Source organism: Hemicordylus capensis, chromosome 7 (assembly GCF_027244095.1).
Source record: "Hemicordylus capensis ecotype Gifberg chromosome 7, rHemCap1.1.pri, whole genome shotgun sequence".
In the NCBI taxonomy this organism is placed as follows: Eukaryota; Metazoa; Chordata; class Lepidosauria; order Squamata; family Cordylidae; genus Hemicordylus; species Hemicordylus capensis.
This window is the reverse complement of record NC_069663.1, coordinates 26,290,862-26,306,451: the sequence shown is the minus strand read 5'-3', so window position 1 is coordinate 26,306,451 and position 15,590 is coordinate 26,290,862. Positions and strand designations below refer to the sequence as shown.

General features: G+C 51.6%; 1 protein-coding gene across 1 annotated transcript in view; it reads right to left on the bottom strand.

The window, feature by feature from the left end:
- The window catches only part of RYR1 (ryanodine receptor 1), a 122,723-nt gene that overhangs the window by 46,951 nt on the left and 60,182 nt on the right, over positions 1–15,590 (bottom strand). Inside the window, exons 45-63 of the mRNA XM_053267249.1 lie at positions 14,361–14,472; positions 14,011–14,131; positions 13,153–13,322; positions 12,054–12,274; positions 11,351–11,441; positions 10,921–11,061; positions 9,953–10,116; positions 8,432–8,510; positions 7,998–8,087; positions 7,319–7,456; positions 6,439–6,513; positions 5,363–5,438; positions 5,141–5,264; positions 4,447–4,562; positions 3,680–3,747; positions 3,201–3,322; positions 1,577–1,626; positions 1,231–1,291; positions 777–1,015 (exon numbers count right to left, since the gene is read on the bottom strand). Of these exons, the coding sequence (XP_053123224.1) occupies positions 777–1,015; positions 1,231–1,291; positions 1,577–1,626; positions 3,201–3,322; positions 3,680–3,747; positions 4,447–4,562; positions 5,141–5,264; positions 5,363–5,438; positions 6,439–6,513; positions 7,319–7,456; positions 7,998–8,087; positions 8,432–8,510; positions 9,953–10,116; positions 10,921–11,061; positions 11,351–11,441; positions 12,054–12,274; positions 13,153–13,322; positions 14,011–14,131; positions 14,361–14,472 (2,258 nt within the window). The remainder of the gene's footprint in view (positions 1–776; positions 1,016–1,230; positions 1,292–1,576; positions 1,627–3,200; positions 3,323–3,679; positions 3,748–4,446; positions 4,563–5,140; positions 5,265–5,362; positions 5,439–6,438; positions 6,514–7,318; positions 7,457–7,997; positions 8,088–8,431; positions 8,511–9,952; positions 10,117–10,920; positions 11,062–11,350; positions 11,442–12,053; positions 12,275–13,152; positions 13,323–14,010; positions 14,132–14,360; positions 14,473–15,590) is intronic.

The following is a 15,590-nucleotide window of genomic DNA, read 5'->3' as shown; positions in this document are numbered from 1 at the left end:
CCAACCCTCTCATCACCACCAGCCCTTACCGGACCAGCCTCACCCCTACAGCCCACCCGGGATCGGCTTGTGTTGCTAACGGCAAACCTTATAGGGTTGCCAACATTCCACTGCCTGAATACGGGACACGGGGTGTGTATGTGTGTGTGTGTGTGTCTTGGGGGTGGGGTCATCTGTGGGTGGGGTCATCCTAGGCGTCTGAGCAGCAATTCATTGGTAAACAACAAAACAAGCCCCATCATTTCACAAAGCTTCTTGTTCATACAGACCATCCCACGTAGACATAGAGCAAGTGTCAGGCGAAAAATTAAGAGAATCCCCCAGGTTAACACACACACACACACACACACACACACACACACACACACACACACACCATCCTCTGCACCTTCCCCACTGAAAGGCTTTTTTTACCTGCCAGAAGTGGTGAGCAGGAGTCTGTAAGTCTATTTACATTTGATAAGTAAACAATTAGCCACTTGCAAGATGTAAATAAAACCAGGGAAAGGCTCTTGCAAGTTTGCAGAGCAACTAGGGCTTCTTTTGTGACCTACTTTGTTTCTTTTACATGATAACAAGGACTTCACCCAGACTTCAAAGGGCTCAATGCAATTGGAGAGCCCCAGGCTCTGCCAGGGGAAAGGACAAGAGATTTTTGCCTCCGATATGGGGCTTCCCGTATAATACGGGACTGTTGGGAACGCTAGGGCAACCAGCATCGGGCCTAGCTCTGACTTGAAGGCCCCCTCCGTCCGCTCCTGCTCTTTTTCGCTCACACATGACGTCGTCCCCAAACTGGTGCTGGGCAATGTGCTCGAAGATGGAGGTGAGGACGGGAAGCAGGGCCACGGTGGTGTAGGTGATGTTCTGGCCCACCCCCTTGACCTGGGTGCGGGACTGTGACACTTTGCCCAGCTTGAGGTTCTCCACCATCTTCTCAATGTCATCGGAGGCACCCTCAAAAAAGGACCGCAGCCCAGCCTTCACAATCTCGGGGCCCGATTTCATCACCGTCCTGCAGAAAGAGAGGTGCCTGGATCAGATTTCTGCACATTTAGAGGGAGGCAGCACTCACTACCCTTCACCCTTAAATCCGCGCCCCCCCCCCCAGCCGGCATTCCAGCTCCTCAGCTCACAGATTGTGGCAAAGAAAACCACAGAACACAACAGTCTAAAATAAAAATGTGGGGAGGGCGAATCTTTTGGGAGCAGTGATGTGAGCCTACCCACCTGGCATCCAGAGAGCGTGCAAGGATGTGCAGGCAGTTGACCACAGCAGCAGCATCTGTGCCTGAAGGGAGACAGGAGAGCTTCATTTAGGCCCTGGCTTAAGACACAGGTGATGGGGCATGGGGCAACAGAGAGAGAGTGCCATGGGTGGGGGAAGGAAGGAGGGAGGGAGGATCAGCAGGTTGGTCCATGGGTACACGGGTAGAGCGTGACGGAAGTGCAGACACAGGATGGAGAGCAGGCTTGTGAAGTGTTGGAACTCCTCTGAGCCAGTGATGGGAGGAGGTGGGGAGAAGAAGAAACCAAAGAAGCCAACTCCCCCCATTCCCAAAAGAGTGCTGCTTACCAAAGAGAGAAACCCGGTGCCTGACCAGGGCCGCCAGTTTGCAGAAAAGGCTGAAGGGTGGAAAAAAGAGAGAGGCAAAAGGAGAGAATGAAAGAGGCTGCCAGGAGGCGGAGTGCACACACAGAGAGCAGGACAGAGGGGATAGGAAGGGAGGAAGGAGGGAGGGAGGGCAGGAGAAGGGGGTTTCTGCACCTCAGTGCTGGGAAAGGATGCCATGCAGGTCCAATTCCCCTCCCATCCAGACACATCAAGCCCACACAGTGGGGAGAAAGAGGGGGCCAGAAGCAGCATGGTTAGCTGAGGAACAGTCCAGAGGCATCACAGCTGTTGGATTCAGAGGACATAACTTGGAATACATGCCATTCCTGGGCTCCCTGCTCACATCTATATAGAGCCGCTTTGCAAACAAGGTTTTCCCAACACAGCGCAGGAAAATGGTTTATGGTCATGTAGACCAGCAGCAAGGTGGATGGATCGATTATGAGAGCAACGAATGCACCACTGAGAGACCTCAAAGACCAAGTTTAAGGCAGATCATCCTGGAGAGAATCTCTCTATGTGGTTGCTAAGGGTCGACACTGACTTGATGGCACTTAATCAATCAATCAGTCAATCAATCAGACAAAACCTACAACCTAAGATGAATTTTGCGGAGCTGGGGGTGGGAATTTTCAAGCAAATGCTTCTACTTTGAATTGGTTTGCATACATCTACTACTACAACAAATATTTATATACTGTTTTTCAACAAAAGTTCATCAGAACATCTGAGTGGATATTCTCTAAGTTTGATTTCTACCCCCCAGCATTCCCTGTCATGGATGCTGTTGGATTTGATGGTCAAATATAGTGTTAAATTTAGAAGTTTGATACTTAAATTATTATTGCCTTATAGTTCATGAACAAGGTTTACTTTCCGCCCGCCAAAAGCATCGCCCAAAATAGTCTTTCAGGGATTTGTGTTTGAATTTTAAAAAGCTCAGTTCTGCCAAGTTCTAAACTGTGAAAGGGTTCGTCTTAAACGCTGGACAAGGAAACTTGTCAGTGTTTTCACACATAAGAATGGCAAAGTCGGGCTTCTCACCTCAGTTCCACTTAACAGGGCATCCCACAGTCAATCCTGGCTGCCAATCCAAGCAAGAGTACATAGGAACATAGGAAGCTGCCATATACTGAGTCAGACCATTGGTCTATCTAGCTCAGTATTCGTCTTCATAGACTGGCAGCGGCTTCTCCCAGGTTGCAGGCAGGAATCTCTCTCAGCCCTCTCTTGGAGATGCTGCCAGGGAGGGAACTGGGAACCTTGATGCTCTTCCCAGAGCGGCTCCATCCCCTAAGCAGGGGAAGATCTTACAGGGCTCACACTTCTAGTCTCCCTTTCATATGCAACCAGGGTGGACCCTGCTTAGCTATGGGGACAAGTCATGCTGGCTACCACAAGACCAGCTCTCCTCTCTAGAGTATGAAAACAGGAGTTTGTTTCCACTTGTAGTTCACACATTCCACGTCTTTGGCTGTATATCTAGGAGGCACACTTGAAAATGCAACATGTCACACACACACACACACACACACACACACACACACACACACACACAGCCTTGCTGGGATTTCCTGCTCCTCACCTAGTGATCATCTCCTTCTCCTTGTTGGAGGCATGGCCCCCACTGCCTAGAAGTTTGGCTGGTGTGGACAAGAAGTAGAGGCAGTGATTGGTGAAGTATTGGTTGATCAAGGGGAGCAGAACCTGAAAAGGGAACATGAGTCAGCAGGGCAGAAAGGGGAGCATCCCTCAGGGAGTGGAGCACAGAGTCCTTGGGATACAGCCTCAGCAGGATGCAAACCATACTGTAGTTCTCCTAGGGTTGCAGTTCAGTATTTCTTTTGCACCAGTGCTGTGCTAAGTGCTGTACAGTGGGTGCTCCAAAAAACAAACTCTAACACATATGGATGGAAGACTTTCTACAAGTGTTATTAAGTGGGGTTTTCTCTTGCCTCCATGGTTTTGATTGGAGCGTTTTCTTGTATTAGAGAACAGAGGAAGGCACTCCCTCCCTCCCCCCCCACCGCCAGTGCCAACATGGAGAAAGAGAGAGAGGCTAACCTTGGCAAAGAACTTGATCTCCTGTTCATGGGGGGATTTCTCCACCCGCCCACTGCTCACCACAGCCTCTGAGGAAGAAAGAAACCCCAGTGAGAACCACCAAAAGGTTGGAAAGGAGTTGGGGAACAACACACACTCATACACAGTGAAAATACATGTGTCCCCCGCCCTGCTGCCCCTGTTTCTCCTCCTGGTGTCATGACTCTGGATCTGGAATCTCCCATCCATCCCCCCACAATGGGGAGATGAAGCGGACAGTCTGGGGCATGAGATTTGTTTATATCTATGTCAACCGCTTTGGGAACTCTTGTTGAAAAGCGGTATATAAATATTCGCCGTATCGTATCGTATCCTTCCATCTCTATAGAGTTCTCCACATAGCAGTCTTTACCACAAGTTTTCTGCAAGGCTTTACTGCAAACTCAAAGTTATCCCCAAACCCCAAATCAAAAGCGGATTTTTTTTTACCCCAGATATAAATCGGGCTGCACTCTTAACGTGCAGTGAAAAACCCAAGTTGTGCGTGAAGTGCTCCCTGATAGTTTGCGGGGACGTCGGGGTAAATCTGCCCGATATGTGAATGCACACCCTCCATTCCAGAGGAGATGCAAACTAGAAGGCTTTAAAAGCCCTTAGGGAAACCTTCCATCCTTCCTTGTGTCTTCCACTGAATAAGAGCTAAAGAGCAGACCGTGAAGCTCCCTACTGGTCCCCATAGTTGCTGGGAGGGGAAACAGCAGTTCCAAGAGAGGACAAGATTGCTTTACCCAGGTGAGCAATGAACTCCTGCGAGATATCCATCCATTTCAGCAGCTTCTGCAGGAACCCGTAGGCAAAGCGTTTCTCGATGGAGGAGGTGTCCAGTTCCATGTCTTTCAGCCCCCTGCGAGTAATAACCAGATGTGGAGTCAGGGGATAAGCACACAGGTGTTGGCATGCTGCTAGAGGCACTTACCCAGAGAAGCCAGGCGCTCAAACTTTGAGAGTGAGGGCGCCTTAAAAAAGATGCCACCAGAGCCTTCCTGCCCTCCTCCCCTATGAGGCTAGCCAAAACCCAACCCTTCTCTGCCTTTCTGAAGAACAGGCTTGACAAGGCTTCCTTCCCTCCCACCAGGAGATGGAGACCATCATATTCCTAGGAGTAGGTGGGATACACCCTCCCATCCCTTTCCCTGGTCACACCGAGCACCCACAGTACATGAGCAGGGACAAACAGCCCCCTGGGCAAGAGGTGCCCTCAGCAACCCACCCCACCCCACCCGTTAATAGCGTTGCCGTCGTGTGGTTTGTGCAAGCTCAGTGGGACGCCCCCTTTAGGTGGGCGCCTGGGGCAACCGCCCGTCTTGCCCAGCCCTAAGGCTGGCTCTGCCCATAAAGCTGCTGCAGTCAGACGCATCTCATGGAGCATGCCATATATAAACAGAAACAATAGATTATTATTTATTATTATTCCAGGCTCACCTTGTCACTGCATAGCCATTAAGTTGCAGGAATTTGAGCAACTCCTGGGCCTTCTCTCGGTCTCGGGCCTTCTCCTTGGCCGTTAGTGTGTCGTAAGGCACGAGCAGTGGGTGGGTACCGCCCCCTGGGGAAGGAGAGAGAGTGCAAGAAAGAGGAGGCATGGAGCCCGCTGCAGACAGAAGGGGGATGCCGCAGAAGAGGAGTGCAGCCACACAGACTCACCTTTGGCTTCCAGTTCCAGCTTCTTCTTGCGTCCCCAGGTGTTGTGGTAGTTTTCAGCCAGCTGTTCTGCCATGGCCTGGGGAGAGAGACCAGGGGTGGAAGGTAAGGGCAGAATTGGAGGCAAACCGCTGCTTCAAGCTGAGCACAGTTCAGCTGTCTATTATGGCATCATATGAGAATCTCAAGATGTCTTTAAACACACACACACACACTCACACACCATTGCTGTCAAAATATCCAGGGCACTCGGATGCTTTCTATTTGCAGATTTTATTGTCTGATATTAACGAAACCATTTCTTTAAAATGCTGCAAAATATTGTTTGGCTGTCTGCAAGCTACGACTTGAGTTAACTGGATTATTGCTATTTCAAGCCTCCTTAAAGTTTTAGATGATTTGTTTGACATCGATTGCTGCAAATATTGTCTGGTCATTGACTATATTTTAAATAAACAAAACTAAAACTAAACACTAAATCTAAACAAACACTAAATCTAAACACTAAATCTAAGTAAAAACTAAACATACACACAGAGCCAAGTTTCTAGCTCTCAGGGTGGAGGGAAACCTGTGAAAAGAAGCAGACAGTAGGCTCGTTCACAAGCCGATGAATAGGGCAGGAGGGGAGTCTTACCAAAGTTTGGGAGCTGAGGCCCTCTTGTTTTGAGATTGTGCCTCCTGTTGGGGAGGAGAGCTCCATCCTACCCAGCAGATGAACCCAGCTGCTGAATGAGGTAGGAGGAAAATCCTAAGGGACTCAGGAAAATGGAGGGATCTGTGTAAAAGGCCCGATTAAAATGGCGACGGGACCCAAGGCAGGGATCAGTGGACCCCCCGCCGCCTTTCTCGGAGCTTCCTAACCCAAAGCCCCTCATCCCTCTCCACCTCCCCATCGTCCCACGTCCCCCACTCAGTGCTGTGTTTTCAGAGAGTGCCAAGTCTTGCAGCGGAAATATAGCAGGGGAAATATTTGATTTTTGCTGTTTTACAAATAGTGTATCTTACATTTGTCCGGACTGCCGCTTTCCCGGTTTCCAGGCCACCCAACCCCCAAGCTCTGTGTTGCGCTTACTCACCTGCAGTTCCCTGGAAAGGGTCACTCCCGTCAGGTCTATGGGCTGGGGGTTGTAGCCGTGGCTGGGGTCATAGGTCTGAGGGAGAGCACAAAAGCAGGGACTGTTGAGACTCACTCGTCCCCACACGCCCCACCCGACTTCTGTTTCTGCCACTAGGGCCAGTTTGCCAGATGCCCCCCCCCCTCACAAACTGGGGCGGTGTCCTGCTTTCCAGCTGCCCTGTTTTAAATCCACTAGTCCTCAAGGTCTTCCCAGTGCTGGAGGAAGAGGGAGCCAACAGTCTTCACACAGATGTTCCCGTACCCTAAGCTGCCAGACAAGGCTTACTTTTGGGCACTGTGGTGGGTGAGGAAGGAACACAATAAAACCCGTAATAAAGTGAAGTAAATATCTATTTATCTTCAGTATTTATGCACAGCCTTTCCCCAAATGGTCAAAGGCGACTAAAAAACACAAATGAAAAAAGAGTATGGAATTAAAAAACCACCACCCTACATAAATAGCCTCCTCTTGTGGTTGATCCTCGGCAACTGCTTTTCAGTTCAGCAACTGCTTCTGAACCTGGAAGTCCCACATAGCCATCCAGATTAATAGCTATTAATAGACCTCTTCTCCTCCATTAATTTGTCCAATCTGTTTTTAAAGCTGTATGAGCCAGTGTCCATCACCGCAACATGTGGCGGTGAGTTCCACAAGCCAGTTATGTGATGTTCGAAGAAGCCCTTCCCATAGTCCATCCTGAAGCCACTCCCAATCGACTTTGTTAAATGAACTCAAGTTCTAGCATGATGAAAGAGGGAGAAATGCTTTTCTCGATTTTCACTTTCTTTAAGAAGGACATGTGTGTGTGCAAACTCCCTAAGACCAGACGGAGGCTAACCTGTGTCTGTGAGATCTTGCGGGTCTTCTTCTTCTCAGTCTTCTCCTCCTCCCCCTCACGGGCCTTCTCAACAGTCCATTCCCAAACGATCATGGCCTTTAGAGATTCCTTGATGGGCCACCGGTAAATTTCCTTATCCTAGAGGAAGGAAACATTGAAGGAAATGCTGAACGATGGATGGAGAAGAGAAAGGAGAAGACCAACACAGCTTTCTAAGAGGCAGGCTCTCTGACCAGATGCATCAGAACCTTGCTGAGTCCGAAAAAGAACTGTAACTAATTTGGAAGGAAAGGTGCTCAATACCTCTATATCAAGTCTGCTGACAAGAAATCCAACCTATTTTCCCCTAATGTGAAAGTTTCATAATATTTTCAGTCTTGGATTTAGATATTTAATGGGGGGAAGAAGGGTATAAAATACAATAGCTAACCCCTGCCTGAACATATTTATTTAGGCTGACAGTGGGGGAAAGTGAATTTTAAAAACGAAATGAGAAATGTATTAATTGACACATCCACCCCATGTGCATTCCACTTTCCTCCCACGCTGGAACTCAAGAGTGGCGTCGATGGGACTCGTGAAATTCAGGCGCTCGTATCGGACTTCTGAAGCTTCCTCACGTTCCACTCCGGTGACCTTATCAGCTCTTGCCTGGGGGGCTGTGGTGGGGTGTCCTTACCTTTTCTGAGAAGGTTTTATAGGGGCGCAACATGGGGTTCGTCTTGGCCTCCTCATCAACCGTCTCCCCAAACTGCCAGTTGTTTTGGATCTGCAAGAAAGAGAGATCAAGAGAGGGATTGGAGCTGGTTGACACCGAGCTGAGAGGCGGTGAGTTGACGCCAGAGAAAACAGCAGGAAGGTGCCTTCTACCCAGTTAGACCCTTGGTCCTTCTAGCTCTGTGCTGTCTAGAGAGGAGAGCTGGTCTTGTGGCAGCGGATCTCCCAAGGTTCCAGGCAAGAGTCTTTCCCAGTCCTAAGCTGGAGTGGCTGCCACAGGGATCAGACCTGGGACCTCCTTCTGCACATGCTCTGCCCCTGAGCCACAGACAGACCCCTGGGGCTTCATGCTCACGTCTCAGAGCCACCCGGGAAGGTCCGGTGAGGGTGCCCTACCTTGTCAAAGGCCCACTTCTCATGAGTGTACTCTGCGTACTTGTTGATGAAGGAGTCCAGCCTCTCAGGGATTATGACGCTGGGGGAGAGAAAAGAGAGGGGCACTGAGAGGGTGGGCCACAGGCCGACAGGGAGGTGGGATCGGGGCCTCCAGGAGATGGAAGTAGGCCTCACGCATCGGGGCAAGCAAGGCACGTATGCATACCATGGACCCCCTTGTGGCCCTGTTTTGTCTTGCTCATTAGCAGCCACAGAGTGGGAAGGATCCTTCATTTGGATGCGCCCCCACCCATCTTTATAGTTGCTGCCATAACAACATACCCAAGCAGGCAAGCGCCAATTGCATGCATGAAACTGACCCCAGGAGTATAGTACATGATGGGGTTTCCAATGAATGATTCACCAGGGAGGCGCAAAGAAATGCAGGGCACTGAAGCCCCTGCCCTCACCCCAGGAGGCCCAGCTCAGCCTCAACAATCCCCGTTTCGGAGACCCCTCTGGGTACTGCCTATATATTTCCAAGCATTTCTTTGCAGGCTTAAAGGATAGAAGCTGGCTGGATGTTTTTGTTCTTAAGTATCTTTAAAAATGAAAGTGGTGATTTTCAAGATTCAGAACTCAGTCCTAGAACCATACTAGCCCTCTGCAATCTCCAAATATATAAAGTCTCAGCTATTTGCTGCTGTTCTATTGGCGTATTCCTCCACTCCCATGAGGTGTTTTAGGACTATGCCTAGCTCGGATTACACTTAATGCTTGCTTTCCCTTTTTTAAAAAAACTCTACAAAAGACCCAAGTTTCTAGTCCTCATGAAGGTGCAGAAAATCTGAACATGTGTTTCCTTCTCCATACCAGAGGAATCGATGGGTGGGTAGATCCAATGCCATTATGTAAGACTTGCACACATCAGCCTCCCTCCAAGAGGGCTAGAAAAACATACACCTCCTCCCCTGATCCTAACATGGTTTATCTTCGTTTGAAACTATACATTGTGAAGGAAACACAAGGATTCCAACCCCATGTTTCCCTCATAGGTTAGGGATGGCGACCAGGGAGTTGCAGAAGAAGAATGGGCAGTTGGGAAGGAAGTGCTCAGCCCTCCCTCTCCATCAGTTCTCTCCTGTAAATGAATCCCTACCACCACCGCCGCCATTTTGAATAATATTTCCAATCAGGTTCCAACGCCCAAAGTAAACCCAGCTGAGGGGAGCCATCTGGGCGGAGGAGCACTTGCTAGGCAGAATTGTAAGGTACAGGTGGCTTCGGCACCCCTCCCTCCCACGGATTCTCCCCAAGCACCCCCTCCCGCTCCCAGATTGGGGGGTAGCCTGGCAGACGCAGCTTTGCTGAAATAACGTTCACTTCCACGTTCAAACCGAGAATTTTCTGATCACAGAAACTGGGACATCCCTCTCTTTCCCTGGAAAAGTATGGGCCCGTCCTTGGTGACACCAGCACCACCAATATGAGCCCCTGGTCCGGATCGGAGGAGTCACCTCCCCGGCGGCAAATGCCACTTACTTGAGCGTCTCCACGGGCTTGGGGTCAAAGTTGCCTTCGGCGTCCACAGAGGCCTTCTTCTCGGTCTTGGAGGAGTAGCTGGCGTCCACGTAGTCGGGGGGAATGGCGCCTGCAATGGCACACAGGCAGGGCATGGCCAGCTTGTAGAGGTCAGAGTCATATTTCTGGGCAGCAGGAAGGAGAGAAGCAGAAGCAGGCAGAAAACAGGCTCAGAAAGGCAGAGGGGGCAGTCCAGCCCCCCAACAACAGTTTCTTTTAGCCGTTTCTTCACAATCTCCCTGCTAATTCCAGCCACGCTTCCTGCCAGGCCCTCAGCCTGGGGGGAAGTCACTTGGGCATGAAGCAGGCTGGAGGCCAAAGTCCTTCCAGCTGAAGATCACACAGCCTGAAGGCCAGTAGCCCAGTGGCACAGCGGGAGGAGCTGTTGGCCTCCACCCAAGGCAACTGCTTCAAACTGAGGGAGGGTGGCGGTTCTGAGCACTTTACATCGGCCAGGGATACCAGACTGGCCCACCGGGCCACCTAACTCCCCAGGCCAGGTGGATTCTGCGCTTCGGTGTGAATGCCACAGGTGGAGCTGTCCGCCATTCCCTCCTCAGATCAAGCCCAGCGGCTCCAAACCTCTCCTCAGGGCCCAGCCAGGGCATGGTCTGAGGGCACATGAGACAGCCACCCTGCTGAAGCTAAGCAGGCCGAGGGCTGGTCAGTGCCTGGATGGGTGACCCCCTGGGAACTCCAAGTCTTGACTTCCATGGTGGCGAGAGACAGGGCGTGATATACATGAAATAAAGGCAAGATATTAATGTAATAAATAAGATAAAGGATCGCCCTCCTGCGGACCACAGCATGTTTTGACAGTCGTGGCGTCAGAAACACGGAAGCCCTGCCTTTTTTCCCTAGAATATGGCCACCCAATTCTGAGCTGGCCCCAGGCACCCCACTTGAGAAGCGAAGGTATTGCTCCTCACCTTATGGGACAGCGACTCGAAGATGCCCCAGAAGAGCTTCCGGGTCAGGTGCAGCTCCTCCTCAGAGGTGACCCCATAGTTGGCCCAGCCAGTAGGAAGGCAGTAGTACTTCCAACAGCGCTCGTAATGGTTGGTCAGGAGCTGCGTTGTAAAAGGCGAAGGAAGTGAGGAGCTTAAGGAAGCAGCAGGGGCGTCGCTAGGGGAGAGGGGCCCGTGTTCGCCCCTCTCCCAGCGGCCTCTCAGAGTGAGGGAGAATGGAAGAAAATAGGGGGGGTGGATCTTGAGGCCCCCCCCCAGGAGGTGGGGCCCCCCACGTTCTTTGAACCCATCTGCTCAATTCTAGCGACACCCCTGGGAAGCAGTTGGCTTCGTCCTCCTCTAAACACGCCGGCCTGCTCTGTGTGCCAAAATGCCCCCTCTTGCCGCTCACCTTCAGGGACATCTTTGCAAACTCGTTGAGGATGGGCACATCAAACACCAGCCGGCGAAGGAGGTGTTGCAGCATGGAGGGGCGGATATACCTGGAAGGAAGGTGAGCAAGACGGTGAGCAGGAAGGCCTGACGGAGGAGGAGGGAGTTGCCCGCAGACCCACCTGCCACAGTACATTGTGGAGATGAACACTTCTCAGACAAGGTCCAGTCCAGAGCCTTTTAAATGTATTTCTCCTTTCTTAAGATGGCTGGAGATTATAAGACAGTCCACACGGTCGGGACTTGGGCAGAAGACGCGTCCTATCCGGCTTCTCCACTCGTGTGTGAGTAAAACACAAGGCAGCAGGGTGGGGCAAATCTGCCAAGTGGCAGCTGGTCAGGAGGGCTCTGTCCTACCCAGCAGCTGTACCCAGCTCTTTAATGTGGTAGGAGGAAAGCCCTCCGAAGCAACAGCAGGAGGGAGGGCATGCCCCCATCACCTCTTGCCCGTGGGCTTCTCAGAGGCATCTGGTGGGCCACAGTGGGAAACAGGATGCTGAACCAGAGAGGCCTCTTTGGGCCTGACCCAACAGGGCTGCTCTTACATTCACTTGACTCCTTTCCTACCCTTAAAAAAAAAATCATCATTCAGGCACGTTTGGTAAACGGGAGCTTGCACAGCTCCTGGGCGGTGCAGGTGAGCATCCTTCCGCCAGACAGACCTGCACAGAGCCATGAGGCACTCCTCAATGACATCACGCTGCGCCTTGGTGAGGGAGCGCCCGCGCGAGAGCCGGTAGATGGTGTGTAGCATGGAGTCCACCATGATGGCCCGGTGCTCCGTGCCAGCGAAGAGGGGGGCGCACTTGGTGATGAGCGGCAGCACTGCCAAGCAGAGGTAGCGGTTCATGGCCAGCGCCATCTCCGTGGTGCTGAAGGAGGCCTGCAGAGGGAGGAGGAGGAGGAGGAGAGAGGGTCAGGCAGGAACCAGGGCCAACCGGGCCTGAAGACATCCCCTTTCCCCGGAGCATGCATGGATCAGGGATTTGTAAATCTAGCTCGTGTTCTGTAATGGGGCTCCCAAACAGGAACTCCTGTTTTGTAAGCACAGATATGTTCCTGGCTGCCACTGGAAACAAAAAGAGATGCATGAATCCCGCCCCAGCCTCCCAGGAGCCAGTCCCATCTGAGCTCCTGGCCTGACAAGTGCTTATCCGGCCTCCTTCATCTTTTTGAAGAACTGCAAGAAAGCCTCTCTCTCTCTCTCTCTCCCCCCCCCCCTCTCACACACACACACGCCAGCACCTCAACAGGACGGCCATGCTCTCCGGCACCCAAGAAGATCAGAGAGAGCATGCACCGTCTGGATTCAGCCCCCTCCACCCCACGTCCCCATCCTACCCCAACGCTGCACTGAAGCTGCAGTTCCTAGGGCCAGGAATAGAAATATCTGGGGTGGAAGGGCGGGGGGGGGCAGGAAGAGGGTCATGGTAGTCTTGGATTCAGAAGCGGAGGTGGTGGCAGAGGAAAAGCTTGAGGAAGAACTCAGTTAAATTTGAGTGGGAAAAGAAATATACTTTTTTGTGGGAGAGAAAAAAGCACTTTGGGGAGAAGTTCCTCAGATACTTAAGGGGAGTGGCACCCTTGTCCCGGGAGGCTTCAGCTGAAATCCCAGCTTAGCATCTCTCTCTCTCTCTCTCTCTCTCTCTCTCTCTCTCTCTCTCTCTCTCTCTCTCTCTCTCACACACACACACACACACACACTCCTTGCTGGTCCTAGAAAGTGACAGCCCTCCCTCCCCATCTCACTCCCACACTCACCGTGTCCAGTGAGGCAGCAGCTCGCATGTCGGGCAAGAAGCCCACCTCCAGCACGTGGAGGAGGAAATCTTGGTTGTCGATGCCGTAGACCCGGTCCAGGAACAGCACCATGGGTGACTTGTGGTCAGGCACGAAGCTGGCAGACATCTTGGGCTCAATAACGTTGCCATCTAGCACAGGCGGAAGAGGGGCGTAAGGCTTGGGGTATGCGGTGGGGAGGCAAGTCAGGGCTGCCTGAAGCCAGCTGGAGGGAGCAAGGTGAGGGGGCGGAAGGAGCAGTGGGTGGGGATGCCTGTTGCTGTGCTGGACTTCAAAACCGGGAAATATTCCTGGCAAACATCTGAGATATATTTTTATGACTCTTAAACGGTTCGATCAGCGCGTTTCCTCCTTTATCGCATAAACCAGGATTCTCAATCTGGGGTCCTCAGAAGCTGTTGGATTACAACTCCCATCGTTCCCAGCCACAATGGCTGAAGACCATTGTGTCTGGGGATGATGGGAGTTGTAGTCCGACAACATCTGTGGACCCAGGATTGAGAATCCCTGACATAAACGTCCTAGATGTGGATGTGAAAGGTGTTTTTAGACAAGCAATTAATTCCTCAGTCACATTCTAAGGTGACATTAGAGGACTGTACCACCTGTATCCTTGTCTCCCCTGCCCTGAATGCCGAATGGGCTCTCGGTTTTGGCCCACAAGGCTCAGTCAGAAGACTTGCTCCCTCTTCTCTCTGGGCGGAATTTTAAAAAAAATTTCCACCTTGTTCTGGGGACGCCACTAGTTCAGCATAGCACACAACTGGGGTGAGAAATTAAATACCTTTGAATGATTTCCTGCCCACCCAGGCACCATACCTTTGCCAAATGAAGGGATCTGCAGCGGGAGACTGATAACGCCAACAAGGTCCTCAATGGGTACCAAGGAGCGCAAAATGGCTCTGATCCGGAGGGCTTCACCTTTCCCAGCCTGGATGAGCTGTTCAGAGAGGAGGCAAGGTTTGTGAATTGCCCCGGTAGGTAACAGAGTCAATGCTGCTTGGGAGGAAAAGAAGCAGAGGGACAGAGTGAGCTGGGGGCCGTGCCAGAGGGTGGCGGAGAGATCAGTGGTGGGGGGACACATCGAATGCCAAAATCATGCAAGTCTGGGAAGGGAGGGGTCTTTTCTCCTGGGACTGTGGACGGGGAAGGGGTTGGGTGGTGCTTACATGCATCTCGGGGGCACAGCGCCCCAGCAAATCGATGAGGGCAGCATAAAAGGACATGACTGCATTGCCCAAATGAACCCGGTTTTCCTCATGAGTTTCCTCGCCCCCAAACCTGGCAGAGAAAAAGAGAGAGAAAGGGAGGGAGGTAGTGGGGGTGGGGAGGAAAGAGGGAGCATCAGGCATCCGTGCAGCAAAGGTATGGAGCATGGGGGAAGGGATAAAAGAATGGGGTCTTGCTCCTAAACCAAAAAAAAGGGACAGGCAGGAATCAACATGTGTCAGGAAGGACGTGGGCAAGTGCTGCTAAACCCAGAGGGGAGGGAGGACTGAAGGACGTGTTGCAAAATGCAGAATACAGTCCTCAGCTCAGAATACTGCAAAGCCCTCAACCTTTCCAAATCTTCATTTAAAAAAAGAGACCACGTCCCCAGTCCTCACAGAGGTGGAGCAGGGGGGAAGGAAAGAAAGCAGGGAGCGGAGTTTTTGCTGCAGGCCCAGAAACCAGGACTTGATCCAAGATCGGGGTCTGAGACCGGGGCGCTTTCCAGCTGAGATGCTCATTAGCAGCAAAATGCCTTCATTCGGGCAAGTCGCATTCCAAACGTAAACAGCAGGGGGAGCAGTCTCACAGCAACTAACAACCCGACAAAACAGCAACTTTTTCACGCTGGATATAAGACGTCCTAGCTCTATATCGCAGCGATTAAATTTGAAATAAGGCATTGGAAATGTGAACAGTACCCTGCTGTCCGCGTAGGGAATGCGGTGTCAAGACGTGTGGAAGTGTGGAAGCACACTTCCGAGATACGTCCTAACCCCATTGTAGGGTCTAGTCTGGAAAGCGTCCTGGAGGCCATTTCCTAGTGCCATTCATGCGGCATGTGAAGCGATCAAGGAGAAGGAATGTGCCACTGAGCATGTACAGAACATGTATATGACGTGTGTGTTGACATGGCCTTCCAGCCACTGGGGAACCTCAGATTGGCAAGCACAGAGTTGAACTAAAGTGATGCACAAGCTGAACTTCCGCTGACGACTGAAAGCTGTCACTGGGAAAACCAGCAACTCTTTTTGCTGGCACCTTTTGGGGAGTTTCGGGTGAGCTATAAAAACCCGTGATCAACTTGGAGACGGTGGTGGTCCCGGCTGCTGGCCACCCTCACCTTCGCCTCTGCTTCCACCCTTCAACTTAACAGGAGCTAGTTCTCATGCTCTCTGGTTCTGGGGTCT